The sequence below is a fragment of the Oreochromis niloticus genome, linkage group LG15, assembly GCF_001858045.2.
Source record: "Oreochromis niloticus isolate F11D_XX linkage group LG15, O_niloticus_UMD_NMBU, whole genome shotgun sequence".
In the NCBI taxonomy this organism is placed as follows: Eukaryota; Metazoa; Chordata; class Actinopteri; order Cichliformes; family Cichlidae; genus Oreochromis; species Oreochromis niloticus.
Genome location: NC_031980.2, coordinates 15326105 through 15342825, shown reverse-complemented (window position 1 = coordinate 15342825; position 16721 = coordinate 15326105). Strand labels below are relative to the sequence as shown.

General features: G+C 38.2%; 1 protein-coding gene across 21 annotated transcripts in view; it reads left to right on the top strand.

Annotated features, from left to right (window-relative positions):
• ptprk (protein tyrosine phosphatase receptor type K) overlaps positions 1 to 16721 on the top strand; it is a 103949-nt gene that overhangs the window by 65225 nt on the left and 22003 nt on the right. For all 21 annotated transcript variants that reach the window (XM_019346084.2, XM_019346085.2, XM_019346086.2 and 18 more), the window contains 10 exons: positions 7085 to 7267; positions 8063 to 8182; positions 8464 to 8573; positions 8688 to 8889; positions 9000 to 9105; positions 9246 to 9318; positions 9534 to 9656; positions 9998 to 10072; positions 10259 to 10295; positions 16038 to 16173. In XM_019346084.2, coding sequence (XP_019201629.1) covers positions 7085 to 7267; positions 8063 to 8182; positions 8464 to 8573; positions 8688 to 8889; positions 9000 to 9105; positions 9246 to 9318; positions 9534 to 9656; positions 9998 to 10072; positions 10259 to 10295; positions 16038 to 16173 — 1165 coding nt within the window. The remainder of the gene's footprint in view (positions 1 to 7084; positions 7268 to 8062; positions 8183 to 8463; positions 8574 to 8687; positions 8890 to 8999; positions 9106 to 9245; positions 9319 to 9533; positions 9657 to 9997; positions 10073 to 10258; positions 10296 to 16037; positions 16174 to 16721) is intronic.

Genomic DNA, 16721 nt, shown 5'->3' with positions numbered 1-16721 from the left:
AAGCCTTGTAAACAACTACGTTTTTAACAGATTTGTAAAGAAGTCCACAGAATCAGCTAAATGAAGTTTGAGTGAGAGACTGATCCAAAGCCTAGTTGCCACAGACTGAAAGGCTCTGTGTGGAACAACTAACAAATTATCTGCTACCAAAGACTGTGAGCAGCAGTGTGTTTAATAAGGAGCTGAGATTAAAAAAAATCTGCAGCTTGTCCATTTATGTTCCATATGTAAGTACAAGAATTTTAAAATGAATCTAAAATCTACTGGGAACCAATGTGGAAATTATAAAATAAGTAATTTGATCTCACCTAGTAGAATGAGTTAGTAGTCTGGCAATGGCTTTTTGTATAGCTTGGAGGTGTGTAAGAGATTATTTATCTAAGCCAGTAAATAGAGCATTACGGCAATCTAGGCGCGCTGAGACAAATGCATGAACAATTTTCCCCAGTTCAGCTGCGAAACTAAAGCTGGCAATTTAGAAATGTTCCTTTAATGAAAGAAACAGGGACATGAAAAAGACTTTTTATGAGAGCCAAAGCATAGAGTGGAATCTGATATTAAGAAAGACATTAGACGAGTACTTTCAGTGTCAAGGCCAGCGAAGAGGTCAAATTCCTGTGTTACAATTATAAAGAAAAGTAATGTGGTTCTGCACAAAAACAAAATATTACTTTTGTCACCGTATAAATTGAGGTTTGACAAAAGTCAGCTCGCTAATATACAGTCAAATAAATTCATTCCTTAGTCTTTTATGACTAGTTTATGCCTTCTGTTACAAGTTGCAGGTCTTACTTAATACAAAATGGTGTTATTTTGTAAATTAAAGTCTATTTTAGAGTAAAAAAGACAAGAGTAGGATATGATTTAGAGCATGGCAAGTCAAACAGTACCAGCACACACTGTCCTTACGTAGATCACTCAAAAAAACAAAATAAAATGGTGACATTCATAATATCTATGTTACAATTTTTTGACTGGCTTTCTGATCCAATCTGTCCTGGCAGATGGCTGCCCCTACCTGATCCTGGTTCTGCCAGGTTTTCTTTCCCACTGCAGTCTATCTTCAATCACACCATATCATCTGATTGTTTGGGTTCTCTCTATAATTGTAGGGGGTCTACCTTACCGTATGAAGCGCCATGAGGTGACTGCTGTTGTGATTTGGCACTATATAAATAAAATCGAATTGAATTGAAAATTAATGGTTGTCCACAAAGCAGTATGTGAGGTCACAGTCGCACCTTTTATATACAGTGTATGATTTGGCACCGTTCCTTATATTTTGAGTAATATGCGGATGTTTTTAGTTAAATCTCCCTACCTGTTCCCTTTGTGTTTCCAGCGTAACTGAGATTATCCACACACACATGCAAATGTGCACACACCCTTGGAGTTGGATTGTGTGTGTTTGTGTTTGTTGTTAGAGTGAGGCACACACACAGGCACGGGGTAGGAATGTTATTTAAATGGTAATGACTCCTTTGCTTTTTCTGTTTGGTTAGGTTTGTCTGATCCCACCACCTGTAGTTTACTGAATATTTAGTTTAATACAATATAATGAAGACATGCACACACACACACAGAAATATATGTGCACAAGCATCAGGCATCAGCCCAAGCGTGCCACCACACGAAACACTGTTTAATTAAAAAACCAATATAGTTAATAAAAAACTGAGCAGACATCACACACACTGCTGAGCAATTGATATGATAACAGGAAGGATTTCATCTCCTCCTTTCCTCTCTTCTTTTGTCCTCATGTCTCTTTTCATCTCTTCCTTTTACATTTTTTCTCCTCTGTGTCCGCTTCTTTCTCACGCTCTCTCTGTCTCTCCTCTCCAACTCTTCTCGATTTTTCTTCTGTGGTGATGTATTGCTCTTGTCTGAAGGGTGAAATATAATCAACTTGAAGTGAAGGGTTAGTGAGTGTGTGTCGTGCGTGCGTGCGTGCGTGTGTGTGTGTGTGTGTGTGACAGAAGAAGGTGATGAAGTAGCTTTTAATCCAAATCCTGAATTTTCTGCTGAAAACCTCTTGGTCATGGGAGGTTAGACACACACACACACACACACACACACAAATCATAGTTGCTGAGGCTTGAGCACACACACAGTTCAAGAGAGTCACAGTATTTCTCATATGTTGCACAAGCTCAGCATCACTTGGATTTATGGAAGAATAGAATCACAAAACACATTTCCAGACACACAAACACAGATGTTGCAGGGAATCACACACAATATGTCATATGTACTTCTTTTTATATGTGAATATGCACACACACAGACACACACACCAGCAGTACAACACTTTTAAGTGTCAGTCTCTTGAAAGAGCAGCCAACAGATTTGGCGACAGAGCGTGTTTTGCTGTGCATGTCAGTTTTACAGTAATGTTCTGTGTGGGTCCGCATTCGTGTGGCAAATGGGATTTTTTTTTTTTAATTTAACGGAGGGTCTCTTATTTGCAGGGGTCAGTTTTTCATGGATAGATTTCAGCTGTATTGCGTACAAAGGGCTTTGCAACCGCCATGAGATTCTGTAGTTCCTAAACCAAAAATGTCACATGCTCAGAAGAGATTTTTTAAATTTAATTTGGATTTTAAACTGAAATTAATAATAAAAAAAACAACATGTTCTGTGCGCTGTGGCAAAACAGTAAAAATATGAGCTAAAACACTGCATGAAAGGCGATTTTATTCAATTTTTGACATTTTGTTGCAATAACGTGACACTTTAAAATACACTGCTTTTTAAAGTGTACTGTCATCATCTTTATTTTGTATGAGTGAATATGATTGCACTCTTGATAAGCAGGTCTGGTGAATTAAATTAAACTTTTAGCATATGCTCATGCAGTGCATCTGCAATTAACCAGAATCACTGCTCCTTTATGATCACCTAAACTGTGCAGGTTTAAGGGCACTCCTCCTGTAGTGTTGGCCAGATTGTAGTGCAACCAAACAAGGTCAATGTCAAGGTCACATTTGTGACCCATATGGATCGTGAGACGGAGGAGCTACTACATCACTGATGTTCTGGTTGCTGTTTCTGTGAAACCATTTCTGTGAAAAGTATAAAACCAACTATTAATTAATCCTACAAGTTGGATGGCCTCATTTCCATGAGCGTGTGCTTTGTAGTTTGATCTGAGTCAATTCTACACCACACTAATGTTCGAACAGTTTAAAAGCCAAAAGGTGAAAGTACTAAGAGGTGTTATTGGTATTAGTAATGTTGAGTTTTATGGGTAATAAGAAGAATAGAGAACAGAGCCAACTTTACCCTTTAAAAGACATTTGTGGACTCCTCCCTCTTTGCTTCACGTTTATGTTTGAATTGCTTTTGATTTAACTCATGCATGTCTTTTTAATCATCAGACACGAGCTGGATTTCCATTTATTTTTCTCAGCTTCATAATTTGAAACAACTCGCACGGCACTGTATGGATCGTGTTTTTTGGACTTAATTGCTGCTTTCATAATTAGCCTCTCAAAATCCATGTAGCTTCCAAGTGCAAATTGAAAACATGTTGGAGGGCAAATTTGAAGCTTTTAAGTACTTAAATGTGGCCTAGAAAGAGAAGCACACATGCAGAGAGAAATTAGAGTTAGAGACAGAATAAATGGATGGAGTTTCATTTGTCTTACTTATGACAGTGGAAGGATTACCAGGAACTAATTGGACAGATTAACTTGGATTTAGCTGCATCTCCTGTCAACCTTTTCTTTTCCAGCCCCTCCTCTCCTCTCCTCTTTCCTCTCCTCTCCTCTTTTCTTCTGCTTTTTCTTCAGCTTCATCTCCTCTCACAATGGTTTTATGGCTGTGTTTGTTGGCTCTTCCTAGCACCTCGTGTTGAGGGACATGGTTTGGTTGCCTTTAGCATAGTTCTGTTTCATTTAGTTTCATTTCCTTTGCTTTTGTTTTCCATTTTTTAATTCCAACCTCTGGATTCTGCTGATATGAAGCTTTCTGTCGGTGGTGTTATTGTTAGTGTTTATTGGTATTGTTGTTGTTTTCAAAGCTGCATCTGTAGAGAACAAAGCCTTTTAGTTCCAACATGAATCCAGCCGTTTGTCTGTCTACCAAAAGGGGGGGAAAGGGACAAGGCAGCCTCTGTGGTTTGCCATTGGACCTGGTCCCGCTTGACTCTGGCTGTATTCCAGACGAGTTATCGTCGTTCCCCGTTCCACCTCTGTTTCTCTCTTTCTGTCTCTTGTCCCTGTTTCCCTTTTCTCTCTCTGCTACCTTTATCTGTTCCCCGCTTTCTTCAAACCCAGTTTCATTTTTGTCCATATATTGCTCTGTTCTGCCACTATTCTTTTTTATCTTTTTTCTTCATTTCTCTCTTTCTTTCCCTACCTGCTTCCACTATAAATACAGATAAGCAGCAATACAATATAAGTCAATAGGGTAATGGGTTTTCAAAAAAGTCATGGTGCATGTGGGTGTTAAAGACACATAAATTTGTTTACGCATTCACATTGTGGGGAACCACCTCCCATTTGGGGACACGAAGTCCCAGTATAATAAATCTTGAAATTATAGGGCCTAATGTTAGGGTTGGGTAACTGGTTGTGATGGTAGGTTAGGGCAAGTCTCCAGGAAATGAATGTAATGCCCCCTGAAGTGATGGAAATATGACACTGTGTGCATGTGTGTTTGTGTGACAGGCAGTCATATATTTTGTTTTAATTCCACGTGGAAGACTGTCTTACTGTGAAGCAGTGTTAGCATCAAGAGACCCTGAAATCAATGTAATTTATTACACTGCCCTAACTGTGAATGTGTGTGTGTGTGTGTGTATGCACCTGTGTGTCATAATAGCTTGTTTTATAGTGAGGATCACAACTATTGATTTGAACAGGGAGAGGGACACAGAGAAGAGAATGAGACAAGTGAGGAAGACAGCGAAACAAAGCGAGAGACAGGCGGAGAAACCAGTGGTCTCTGTCTTGCTCTATTTAAATGTCAAGCATCCAATAACAGGTTGAAGCAAAAATGAAATGCTCTGACCCCTCAGCTATTAACACACACGCTGTTCAGCAATAATATTTTCTCAGCAGACAATTACCTGCGCAGCCTTTCTTCCCCTGTGTCTTCTTCTATTCCTCATTTTCTGTCCATCTGTTTGTCACATTATTAGTGACACATTTATGTTTAGAGGATTACGCAAACATTAGCATGGCTGCATTTTGTGTTGTTGAGTGTATGTAAGAGTTGTGTGTTTGTCCTTGACAATGAATTGTTATTATGAGAAGTTTTACTGAGATGAACACACACACACACACACACACACACCTATAAATGCTCTGCCCAGATTTAATCTTGATTCAGTCACAATCTAAAGTGTGGGTGTGTATCTTTGCAATGAAGTGTGTGAGAGTGTGTGTGTGTGTGTGTGTGTGTGTGTGTGTGTGTAGGTGCCTGTGAGCTTCCGTGCATGTGTGTGTGTGAGTGACAGGCAGATAATGGGTTGTCAGAAGAAGCGACAAGTTTGTGTCCTTGTGTAGTCTCCTCTGAAAGAGGAAGACCCAGGGAAAAACACAGAGCAAGACAAGGAGGGGTTGGGGAGAGACGTGCGTCTCTATTTAAGGTGAGCTGTTTTTATTAAAAAATCCTGGAAGGACATAAGGAATCAGGTAGGTTACAGCTAGACCGGATAAAAGAGCAATAAAACGTCAACAGGTGATAGGCTTATCAACGTGAATTCAATTTATGACGAAGAACAAAGAACAAAGCTTTTCATTAAGTTTGTCTTAGTTTCCCAGTAATGTATTTCAGTCTGGTGATGTCAAAGACCGATGCATCCAATCAATATCAGAGTTAATCAAGGCATTTCTTAAGTATTGGAAGTACTGAGCCTGATTAGAAAGATAATTTTGATTATAACATCGAGAACTTTTAAACTGATTAAAATATCCAGAACAGAAAGTCCCTGAATTTACCAAATTAATCAAAAATAGCAAGATACTTGAAGATTGTTGCAAGATGGAAGTGTACTGTATTTCACCACCTTTCTCAAGTGGTTAACCCATTAGGATTAAAAGTCTATTTATATAATAAATTATTAGTAATAAATAAATTATTAGTGACATATTATTAGTGATTTAGATCTATGCCAATGTGCCTGAGGATACACCAAGCTGCTAGCTATATTGTGCTTCATTTCAAACATATTTATCATGCTTTACTCTGGAAGATGGTATTTCAATAGACTGTTACATCCTCTGGAATCTGCCTTGACTGATGGATATCTTCTCTAGTTAGAAAAGTAGCTCCTGTATCAAGAGAAATAACTCTTTGACAGCAATTGGTGGCGCTTAAAGATATTACCTTTCTTCTGTTTTCCAAAAGAAAGCAATATCTTGTGGATTGATAGCCACATAGCTTGAATGCTATTTCTTGTATCTGAGGTAGGCTTTTGAGGTGAATGCAGCAGAAAGCAGGTAGAAATATATGTATTTAAATGTACTCCCTGGCATATAGTGGACTCACAGGCAGGACTCTTGCACGCAGAATGTAGAGGAGGAATAGCACAGCCTTGTGATTATAGTCTCTTCTGTGAATGTGTGTGTGTGTGTGAGTGGGTGTGTGTGGGTGTGTGTCTAGGCACTGTGGGATTATTGATCCAGCTAAATGAGCCAGTTAGGGTAATTAAAGCCCTGGGCAGCGAGGAGGGAAAGTTGATTATATTGACAATAACAGTCTGAATACACATAAAAGACAGAAAAAAAAGACGTGTCCTTATGGAAGCTATTGCTTTTGAGAAATAGTTGAATGACAAGGGTGGAGAGGAAATAGGTATTTGTAAAGTCCAGTGAGGAAAAATGTTGACACAGAGCTCTTGGTCATTTTGGCAACATAGTTACTTCATGGAAATTCAGTAGTTCAAAAGCTTCCTCAAATGTTAATTACTTAAAGCATAATAGTTTGGTTTTTTTTGTCCTACCTGTAGATGCAGTGTTGGAAAAAATATAGAGTTGCAACTTCTAAAATTAGCAGTTCAATATGTCACTATATTATCAACATGTTTAAGGATACACAAATCAGATATAACCTTCTTTCTTCTCTTATTTTGTAGAGCCCATGCGAACTCCTAAGAGGTTGAAGATTGCTGAGACCAGGTCGCGTTTGATCGCAGTGGACTGGGAATCGCTGGGTTACAACATCACCCGCTGTCACACCTTTAACGTTACCATCTGTTACCATTACATGACTGCCAACGATCGTAGCAAAGCTGACTGTTTGGACATGGACCCTAAAGGTACTACTTACTTTTCTTCCTACCTTAAAGGTGCTACTGTACTGTTCTACTGACATTGATGCAGGGTTTGACGTCGTGGTGTTTTCTAGTGTTACATTGCTTTTTGTTCATTGTGACATGGGTAAAGAAGTACAAAAAGACTTGATAAAGTAACAGCCCTAAAAGGGCTGAAATTTAGTATAATAAAAAGGTGTCTGCCTTCAGCGAGATTTCAAATTTGAGTGGATCATTTATTCACAGTGAGCTTGACACTAGTATTGACAACCACTTCATTTTGAAGCCAGCCATAATATCAGAAGCACTGATGTTCAAGAATATTGGAATGGACATAGGTTGTAGGTACAGTAGTTGGAATCATTCCCTGAAAAACGAATAATTAATTATTGGTTGAAGTCATGTCTCTCATACACTCAGTTTGACCTGCTCAGCTATTGATCCGTTAGTCAATAAATGTAGTAGCTGACTGACAAAAATGTAATAGCCAATATTTACATAATCAATTACATATTTAGGTTCAAGACAGATGACAACAGCTCTCTTGTTCCTTCGTTTGAAATATGAGGCTTTACAGTGAAAGCAAACAAGTGGTAAACTGCCTTTAGCTCTCACATTATTAGTCACACCTAACAATACATTTAAAAACACTTTAAGTTCTGATTTTGCATTACATAGACCATTATAAAATCAGCAGCAGATTAATGAGTGAGAAAAATTGGTTTTGATCCTAAATACATAGCAAATGTTATGAAATTTTACTCTGCAGTGTGTTTATGTTTACCCCATTTTTGTTCTCAGCACCACGCCACCTGGTGGGGAACCTGCCGCCCTACACCAACGTCAGCCTGAAAATGATTCTCACTAATCCGGAGGGACGGAAAGAGAGTGATGAGACCATCATACAAACCGATGAAGATGGTACGATACACATATCACACCTTCTTTTTTTATTCTCTTCCCCAATTCAAAAGTTTTTATCTATGTTTATGTATTTTTTTTATATAGCAAACTTTTCAATAAGGGATGGAGTTTTGTATAAAGGGTGTTTTGAATATCTGTAACTCGTTTCCGCATGTGTTGAGAAAGTCACTGCTGCCTGTTCTCAATCTGTGTATTTCTATTTAGCAGTTGGTTTCTCATTTGCAGAACATTATACTGTTGATTTTATTAGAACTGCATGAATTTATGTGTGTTAACAGTTCCTGGTCCAGTTCCCAGTCAGTCGCTTAAAGCTACTCCATCTGAAGAAACAATAAGTCTTTCCTGGAAGGAACCAACTGAACCCAATGGAGTCATTATACAGTATGAGGTACTATCATTAGCAGCTGTTGTAGTAGCCAAACTTAACACAGCAATCCTTTGGAAAAATGTAAAAAAAAAAATAAAATAAAAAAATGGTTTCTCTGTCTCTACTCCAACTCAGATCAGCTACAGTGGCGTGCATTCGTTTGACCCTTCGGTGCCTCTGCAACGACCAGGGCTCACAGTGTCACTGCCTTCAAACGCCTCCCATCACATGTTTTCTCAGCTCCACCCAGGTGTCACATACCAACTGTCTATACGAGCATCAACCTCTAAAGGGTTTGGTCCTGCAACCACGCTCAATGTGACAACTAATATTTCAGGTGGAAAAATACATTTTAATATGTGCTGTTGACTCAAAGATTTTTTAATATCACACTTAGACAGCAAGAGGTTAGAGATACGCTTATGCAGCCTCGTATTCTCTCTTCAGCTCCGACAATAGACGAGTACGATGGTCAAGAGGCCTTCCTGAATGAAACTGCGACAACTATCACTGTCCTGCTCAAACCTGCCCAGGCTAAGGGAGCACCCATAAGGTACAGCACTTCTGTTATCTGTTAAACTGGATAGATCACATGACACAATCAGTCCAAGGCTTTTCACTCATCATGTGTGTGTTAGTGAAATAATAACAACTCATATTACATCTGTACTCATATTGTCTCTATGTCTACAGTGCGTACCAGATTGTGGTGGAAGAAGTGAATCCTCAGCGGACACGCCGCCAGGCTTCGTCTGACTGTTATCAGGTGATAATTAATCCTTTTTATATATGTTTGAAAACCCATGCCCCTTTTACAGCTTTTCTTATAAATGGTTATTCATTGTTAAAAGTTGAATAAAAAATAACAATAAATTTCCATTAATGGGCTTTGTTGACTCTTGGATTGCTGCTATTAAAAGCACTCTTTTTATTTACATTTAATTGAAGTTACATTTATAGACGTATTTTCATCTTCTCCAGGTCCCAGTTTCTTACCACAGTGCATCTAGCGGTGGATCCCCTTATTATTATGCCGCCCAGCTGTCCCCCAGCAACCTGCCTGAACCACTTCCCTTTACTGTGGGAGACAACAAGACGTATCAGGCAAGTCTTTTATCTGAACAAAACTGTATGCACGTAATGCTTTGAAAAGATGTGTTTATCAAATAGAAATCTAGTTTGAATTCTGAAATACAGAAGTAAATGGCAGCACAACACATTCACTGGAACCAGAAGGTAGTTGTTGTTATGCAGGAGGTTTTATTTTAAAAACGATATGACTTAAAGTTCATAGAAATTGTATGCGATACTTTTTTAAGGCTACATAATTCGAATGTTTACATATCAATATCCTTCTCAGCCAAGTGTAGAAGTAAAATTGCTTGTTGAAAATCTGTAAATGCATCGTAGATATGGGTGAACTGATCCTTCTTTCTTTTCCTCAGGGTTTCTGGAATCCACCCCTGGCTCCAAGGAAGAACTACAACATTTATCTTCAAGCTGTCAGCAGTACAGAGAGGGTAGGCTGTGTATTACATTTTTTTGAATAAGGTTCAAAAAGGCACACAAATGACTTACATTATGTTACAGCTTCTGTACACTCATTATGTACAGTATTTAATATTAAACGCTTAGAGCAATAGCATGGTTCGTGCTGTAGTGTGTTGAGTGGGACTAAGGTTTCTTCCTTCTGTCTTTCTCCACAGGAAACAAAGACACAGTGTCTGAGGCTGGCAGCTAAACGTAAGAACCCATTTGACCTTAACAGTATCTTAATTTAACTATTAGGAACAGCTTCAATGCTAAAAATATTTCCAAAATATTTTGTCAAAAAAAGGAAAAAAAATCCTGCAACTCCTGGGCAGCCAGTGAGAAGAAAGCCGGCCTAAAAAGAGGGTGGTCTTTAAGGAATAGGAGCTTCAGATCTACTTAGCTGATGTCATCGCATCAGAATAGTTCATACTGCAGTGTAAGAACAGACGAACTAAGGGGATGTGCCAAGTCCCAGCATATGTGGAATATTTGGATTTCAAACAATGTAATGTTGGTGTAGTAGAGTCCAAGAGTAAAGTGTTGGAGTGTAATAGGTCCCCTTTAAGGGTTTGGCATAAATCTAAGGGGAATGCAGCTCTTGCTCTATCCTCCTCCCACCAGACAAGCACGGGCCCATTCACATACTTCTGTTTTAAAGTGAGTCATTGCTGACTTTGGAATTCACATGGAATTAAAATCCCACTTTCCCAGCTGAAAATCCTCACATGAATCCAACAAAGCTCTTATTCCCATGACATAGTTTTTTTGTTTTTTAAACTACTCTGATCTGATCTAAAGGGACCAGCTGTGAATGCCCAAAGTCTCTTGTTACAAGCCAGCCTTTATAAAGAGTGAAATCAGAGTGGAGGGGAGGTGCACAAATTTATTTCCCACAATATGCTAAAAGGTTTATAAGCATTTCTTTGGTCCAATGACACCAAAAACATTTTGCTTGCTCCAGCTTTAATCAGTTTATTATTGTGTTTTTCCTCTGGTCTGCCCTTTATTCCCATGGAGGTTTGTCAAAAGGAAATTGTTTCTGGTTTACGAGCATTACAGAAAACAGTATTTGCGCTTGTGCATGGCGTCGAAAGAAATGTGTGTTAGTGCGCGTCTAAATGTCAGGTTTTTAGCAGGTTTTTGCCATGTTAATAGATTATCAGATGGTTTTAAACGGTGTGGAGTTAATCCCCGGGCACTACACACATAAGCGCATATGCACAAAAATGCACACACACTGTTTTGAGGAAAGATTTTTAGAAATGCGGCTGATGGATCAGAGTTTATCTGTGTGGAGCAGGAACAAGGATAAACACATTATATGTTGAATGAAACTGACATCCTCACACTGTTGTGTAACCAGTAGAGTTGAGCTTCAAATGACTGCCCAGGCATTTCAGTGTTTATTCGACTTGTAATGTAGAACTACAAGGTAAAAAGAGGTGGAAAATTTAAATGAATACAAAATGTTCCCACTTTTGCTAAAACTATAACTGCCCTGTAATTATTTCACTTTTTTTTCCTTTTTTTCTCTGCACCCAGTTTTTTCTTGTTTTTATGACAACACAAATGTAGTGATACAGCAATTTTAGGAGGAAATAATTATTAGTTCACTAATCTTCTTTTTTATTGCTTTATTAAAGATTAAAGCAGAACATAATTCCTTAAAGCATGGCAGAAACTTAGTAGTATTATTATTGTGTAGTTAAGGTGACACTCAAGCAATTACAAGCTTCATTAATCTCCATAGATTATTCTAGCGTTTTTGTTATTTTGGTGTACTTTTTAATATCAGTATGAAAACTTGTGATAAGTAGAAGGTTTACATCAGGTATCGCAGAACACTCTAATAAGATAAATAGAATCAGTTCATGAATTAAGTCCTTGTTCTTGCACTATGTGCATTATTGTAGCAAGAAAGCGAGGTGGAGTGTAATGCTTTTCTGAACTTCTCTTCTTTGACCTTCAAGTGCAGACAGCTCATAAAGCTACACAATAAAACTGACATCATTTTGAGGACAATCAGCCTTAATGATCGTAGAATGAATCATCATTGCTGGTTAAGTTAAGTTGATTAAGTATTTATATGTGGAGCCATTGAGGGAGGGCATTCCAAACTAGCTCAGACTTTAAATTCTGTGGTGTGTGGTGCTTTTCCAAGTGTCAGGTTTATTAAAATTGGATTCCTTTGCAGTAAAATAAAAACGTGCCTCTTCATCAAGAAAGCCCTACAGATGATACAAGTTCACTTTTGTTCTCCTTAGGTCAAAGAGTACAGGGTGAGAAAGTTGTCTCATAGGTGGGATGTTTACGCACTAAAATGTGTGAAATCACTAACTCTGCAGGGTCATATACTTCAAGAATTGCTGGTGGTTGTAGTTTCTTGAACAGGTGGTCACTCTGCCCAAAAGCTGCTAAAACAAAATGACACTGTCTTTCTAGCCTGGGGAGGTCTGAGTGAAGCTGAAAGACTTTAGAGGGGATCTCAGATTTTTATAATAAGAGAGACCAACACACTAATGGACCGGGAGGTCGGACCACTGTGTCTTCTTTACTCTCTTCGTCTCTCTGCATGTGTGTTTATGTGCATTCAACCATGCATCCGGGAGGGAGGATTAAGTGATGGTGGTCATAGTAGGTCATTTGGGGTATTGTGTATTGTCATTCCTGCCGCAGGGCGTTTTGTGCGCCTGTGTGCAGGCAAGTTGTGAGTGTTAGTGTACTGACCTGAATCATTTTTACACACATTAAGAGCTTCCGCAGACATTATGAGGTCAGGCTGAGAACACTTAAAGGATTATTGTTGTTGTTTTGGTGTGTCTTGTTTGGACATATTTTATCTGTGTGATCTTCTAATAGTCTCTTGGTTGGATAGTTATATGAAGTGAGACGTTCCATGTGGAAGTCATCTAAAATAAAGTTTGGCCTTCCTACATCAGCAGTAAGATGATGAACAGATTTAGTAGCTACTGCCATTGCGACTCAGCAGTGCCCTTTATTTGCCGGTATAGAAATGCAAAAAAAAAGAAAAATCACAAAATTAGAAAAAAAGACAATATTATTTCCTTATGCCAAGATGTGGTTAAGCTATATAAACAACATAAAACTTTACAGTTAGTGTTCTGCATAATCGGTTTAAGCATTTGCTGTTTTCAAATATCTTGATATTTACTTTTTACCATAAATAAACCTAGTAAGTATTGGCTGCATAGTAAAAACTTGATTTATCTCATCCCTCTGCCCAGACAGAGAGCTGAGATAGAGGTATGCTGTTTCTCTGTTTGTTTGTTCATCTGTCAGCAAAATTACATAAAAACTACTAGTCCAAATTTCATAAAATATGACAGAGAGATGGCACATGGATGAAGGAAGAATCCATTAAGTTTTGGTGCAGGTCTGGATTGCTTTTTTTGACAGTTGTGAGGGAGGGAGGGCGTTGGCCTTGGCTCTTCTAGTCTCTCTGTGTGATAGAGCTCTGCTGCCCAGGCCCAAAAACTATTAAAATCACATTAGTGAGCAACAATGATCCTTCACTGCTTTGGGTACTGTATTTTATTTTGGGTTGATCACACAAACACCATCCCGATGCTGTAAATACTCACTGAAGCACCAAATAGGTATTTATCCACCACTGAAAATAGACCTCAAAATAGACCCCTATTTACTTTAGGTTGAGTGGTATTAGGAATGAATTGGTTTGGTGCTAAGACTGATGTGGGGCTGTGGAAATCAAGGCATTGCTGAAATGTTTTATTCTTGTGTGTTATTTTTATTATGTTGATAATAGAAGTGGATTGTTGTTTGATGGATGTATTGCATTATGTTGAATTTTGTGCATATGTCACTGAGTTGGATTATTTGGATTATCATAAGACACGATAATGTTCTTACGCTGCAATTTGAACTGTTCTGATGACATCAACTAAGTAGAGCTTGGGAGCCTGAAAACAGATGCTCTCTGTCTTTCTGTTGACTTTCTGTCCATGATCAACAGCATTTAAGCTCTGCAGCCTACACTCCGCTTGAAACATCACTGGTGAATTATTTTCCAAAACAGACGAAATCAGGGAGTCCAGTCAATTCTCTGAAGTCATCAGAAGCAGAAATGAGTTCGGCTACAAGCAATATATGGTGACATTGGTGCAGAAACATTGGACAGCTACAGTTAAATTGCATTTTAAAAGCATTTTCTAAAGAGACCGTGATGCCAAAGAGGCAGCAGAGAAGACACATAGACATTCAGTTGGTTATTTTCATTACTATAGTGTACATTTATGTGGATGTTTATTTTGAATGTTTGAATGTTGCTGCTGGGAGTCAGCGTAATGATTTAGTTCGGTGTAGTACATTTACCATCATGTATAATGCAACTAAATAAATGAGAAGCCGATGTCTGTGTAAGCTGAGTGCTTTTAGCTCAGTTGACCCAGCTATAGAAGCTGGTACAGGCCAGGGATAGACATTGTCAGCTTCCACTGATTCTCTACCACTGCTTATTTACAGGATTGTATTTTTAAGTTCAACAAGAAATGCATCTCTTTTTATAGCCTTTCTTTTTGGTCTCGAATCAATATTAAAACACCTGCTCTGAAAATGTTCAGATACAGTTCAAGCTGTAGAAGCAATCTTTTTGTTTCATTATTACATAGCAACCATATTAATGAACACATTTCTGTTGATTTAAGTACTTAAATATGCAACAGAAATGAAGACATTTCTGTTGATTTAAGTACTTAAATATGCAACCCAGATTACCCCCAAAATGAAATATTTGACTATATTTACAGTTCGAATGACAGTTGCCATGGCATTTGTGCTAGCAGCTGTTTAACTTTTCTTTACAAGGCATATTTAGATGCTTGATATTTGCCTGAACTTTAGCACAGGGATAATTGAACCTTGGTAATTAATCACCTAGATTTTGTGTGATGTGAAGGCAGCCTAAGAGAAAAACAACCATATTTCCTTAGATGGTATACTTTTCTAGCCTGAGGCGACGTGGGCTTTTTAAAATATGCCTTACAGTCAGTACAACAGAGTAGTAAGTTTAGAGATGTGACTAGGTTTGAAAAAGCTGTATATTCTTGGAAATCTGATCATTTTGTTTAGGCTAGTTAATTCTTCAGAATGCTGTTTTGAAAACAAAAAGGAGCTTTAAAACACTTTTTACAAGAGTCCGAATGATATAGCGTTCTGAAGAACAATACCGGCTTATATTAGGTTTCCCTGGTATTTGGTATGTGTAGTTATTTATATGTCCTTACTAAGATAACAAGTTGTTACTAAGATAATCTTGATTTGCTTGCCAACAGGGAAGTTTAAAAGAGCCCTCTGGTGGGTAAAATATGCAACATCGACACTCATAACATAGGAGTCATGGGCGCTTTTCTCCTCTCTTCTTTATTTTTTACCCCTCAGTCGTAAAAAGCTGATGGGGTATTGTCATCACACCACCAGGTGGTTGGATGGTCAGCATGGACAGCCACGATGTAGGAGCTTCAAAGTGACACCATAGGTGTATCTGCTAAAAATCTCCAAAGAGTTTGAATATTTGGAACATTTTTGTTTTTAAAACTTTTACTTAGGGGGAAACTACACATTTTTTTAAACATATGTACCCCGGTCTCTAGGAAGAATATCAACTGGTCAGGAGCTGGTTAGCTAATAAACAGTTAAAAATAAACATACTTTTAACCTCTACTCTCCAGTAAACTCTAAAACTCTCTTTACATATCTTTGCAATTTAAATTTTCCTTTCTTTGCTAAATTTCGAGGTCTTATTTATTTTTTTCTCCTACAATTTGAAAAACTCAGTTTTCCTTGAAACCTCGAAACAGAAGTGCACAAATAATCCCAAGTGTGTTCTTACAGGACAGTGATTTTAATGCTTTTTACCTTTAGTAGTTACTGTGTTCCCACCTTGTTGATGTCTTTTGTCATCATCTTTCTTAGGTGCCACAGAGGAACCAGAAGTCATTCCTGACCCTGCTAAGCAGACGGATCGGGTGGTGAAAATTGCTGGAATTAGTGCTGGTGTTCTCGTTTTCATACTGCTGGTGCTGGTAGCCATTCTGCTGGTTAAGAAGAGGTGAGTGACGGCTGCAAACAATACTCACTAAAGCAGCTCAATGAAGATTATTAAAGAGGGTAAATATTTACAAGACCAATATTGAATGCACACACCAACTTGCATGCAGCTGCAAGAACGTGCACACACATACACACACAAATATGCTCTTAGTTCATTCTCTTGTTGTGTGTTGGTCCAGTAGTAGTACCATCTTCCATCCATCCACCATAAATGTTGATCTCCCCTCAGAACCAGTTCAATGGCTTCCTGAAGTTTAATTTCCCACCAAATGGCTAAAGGCTTGTGAAACCCCCCCCAAATGTTTTATGTTTAAAATATGCTGCCTTAGTTTTTGATGATCTGGTACAAGAAATGTCAGAGCTGAATGTATTCTGTTCTTGCACATTACAGCTGTTTGCTCAAGTGAAAGTAGGAAAAGGTAGAGTGAAAGAAAATGTCAATCAAAAGATTTTAAGTAAATAGAAAATGCAAGTATGCACCTGCTTTGTCATAACCGCTTAAATGAACTCATCAAAATCATCAAAACAGTATCATGTTTGTCAGTT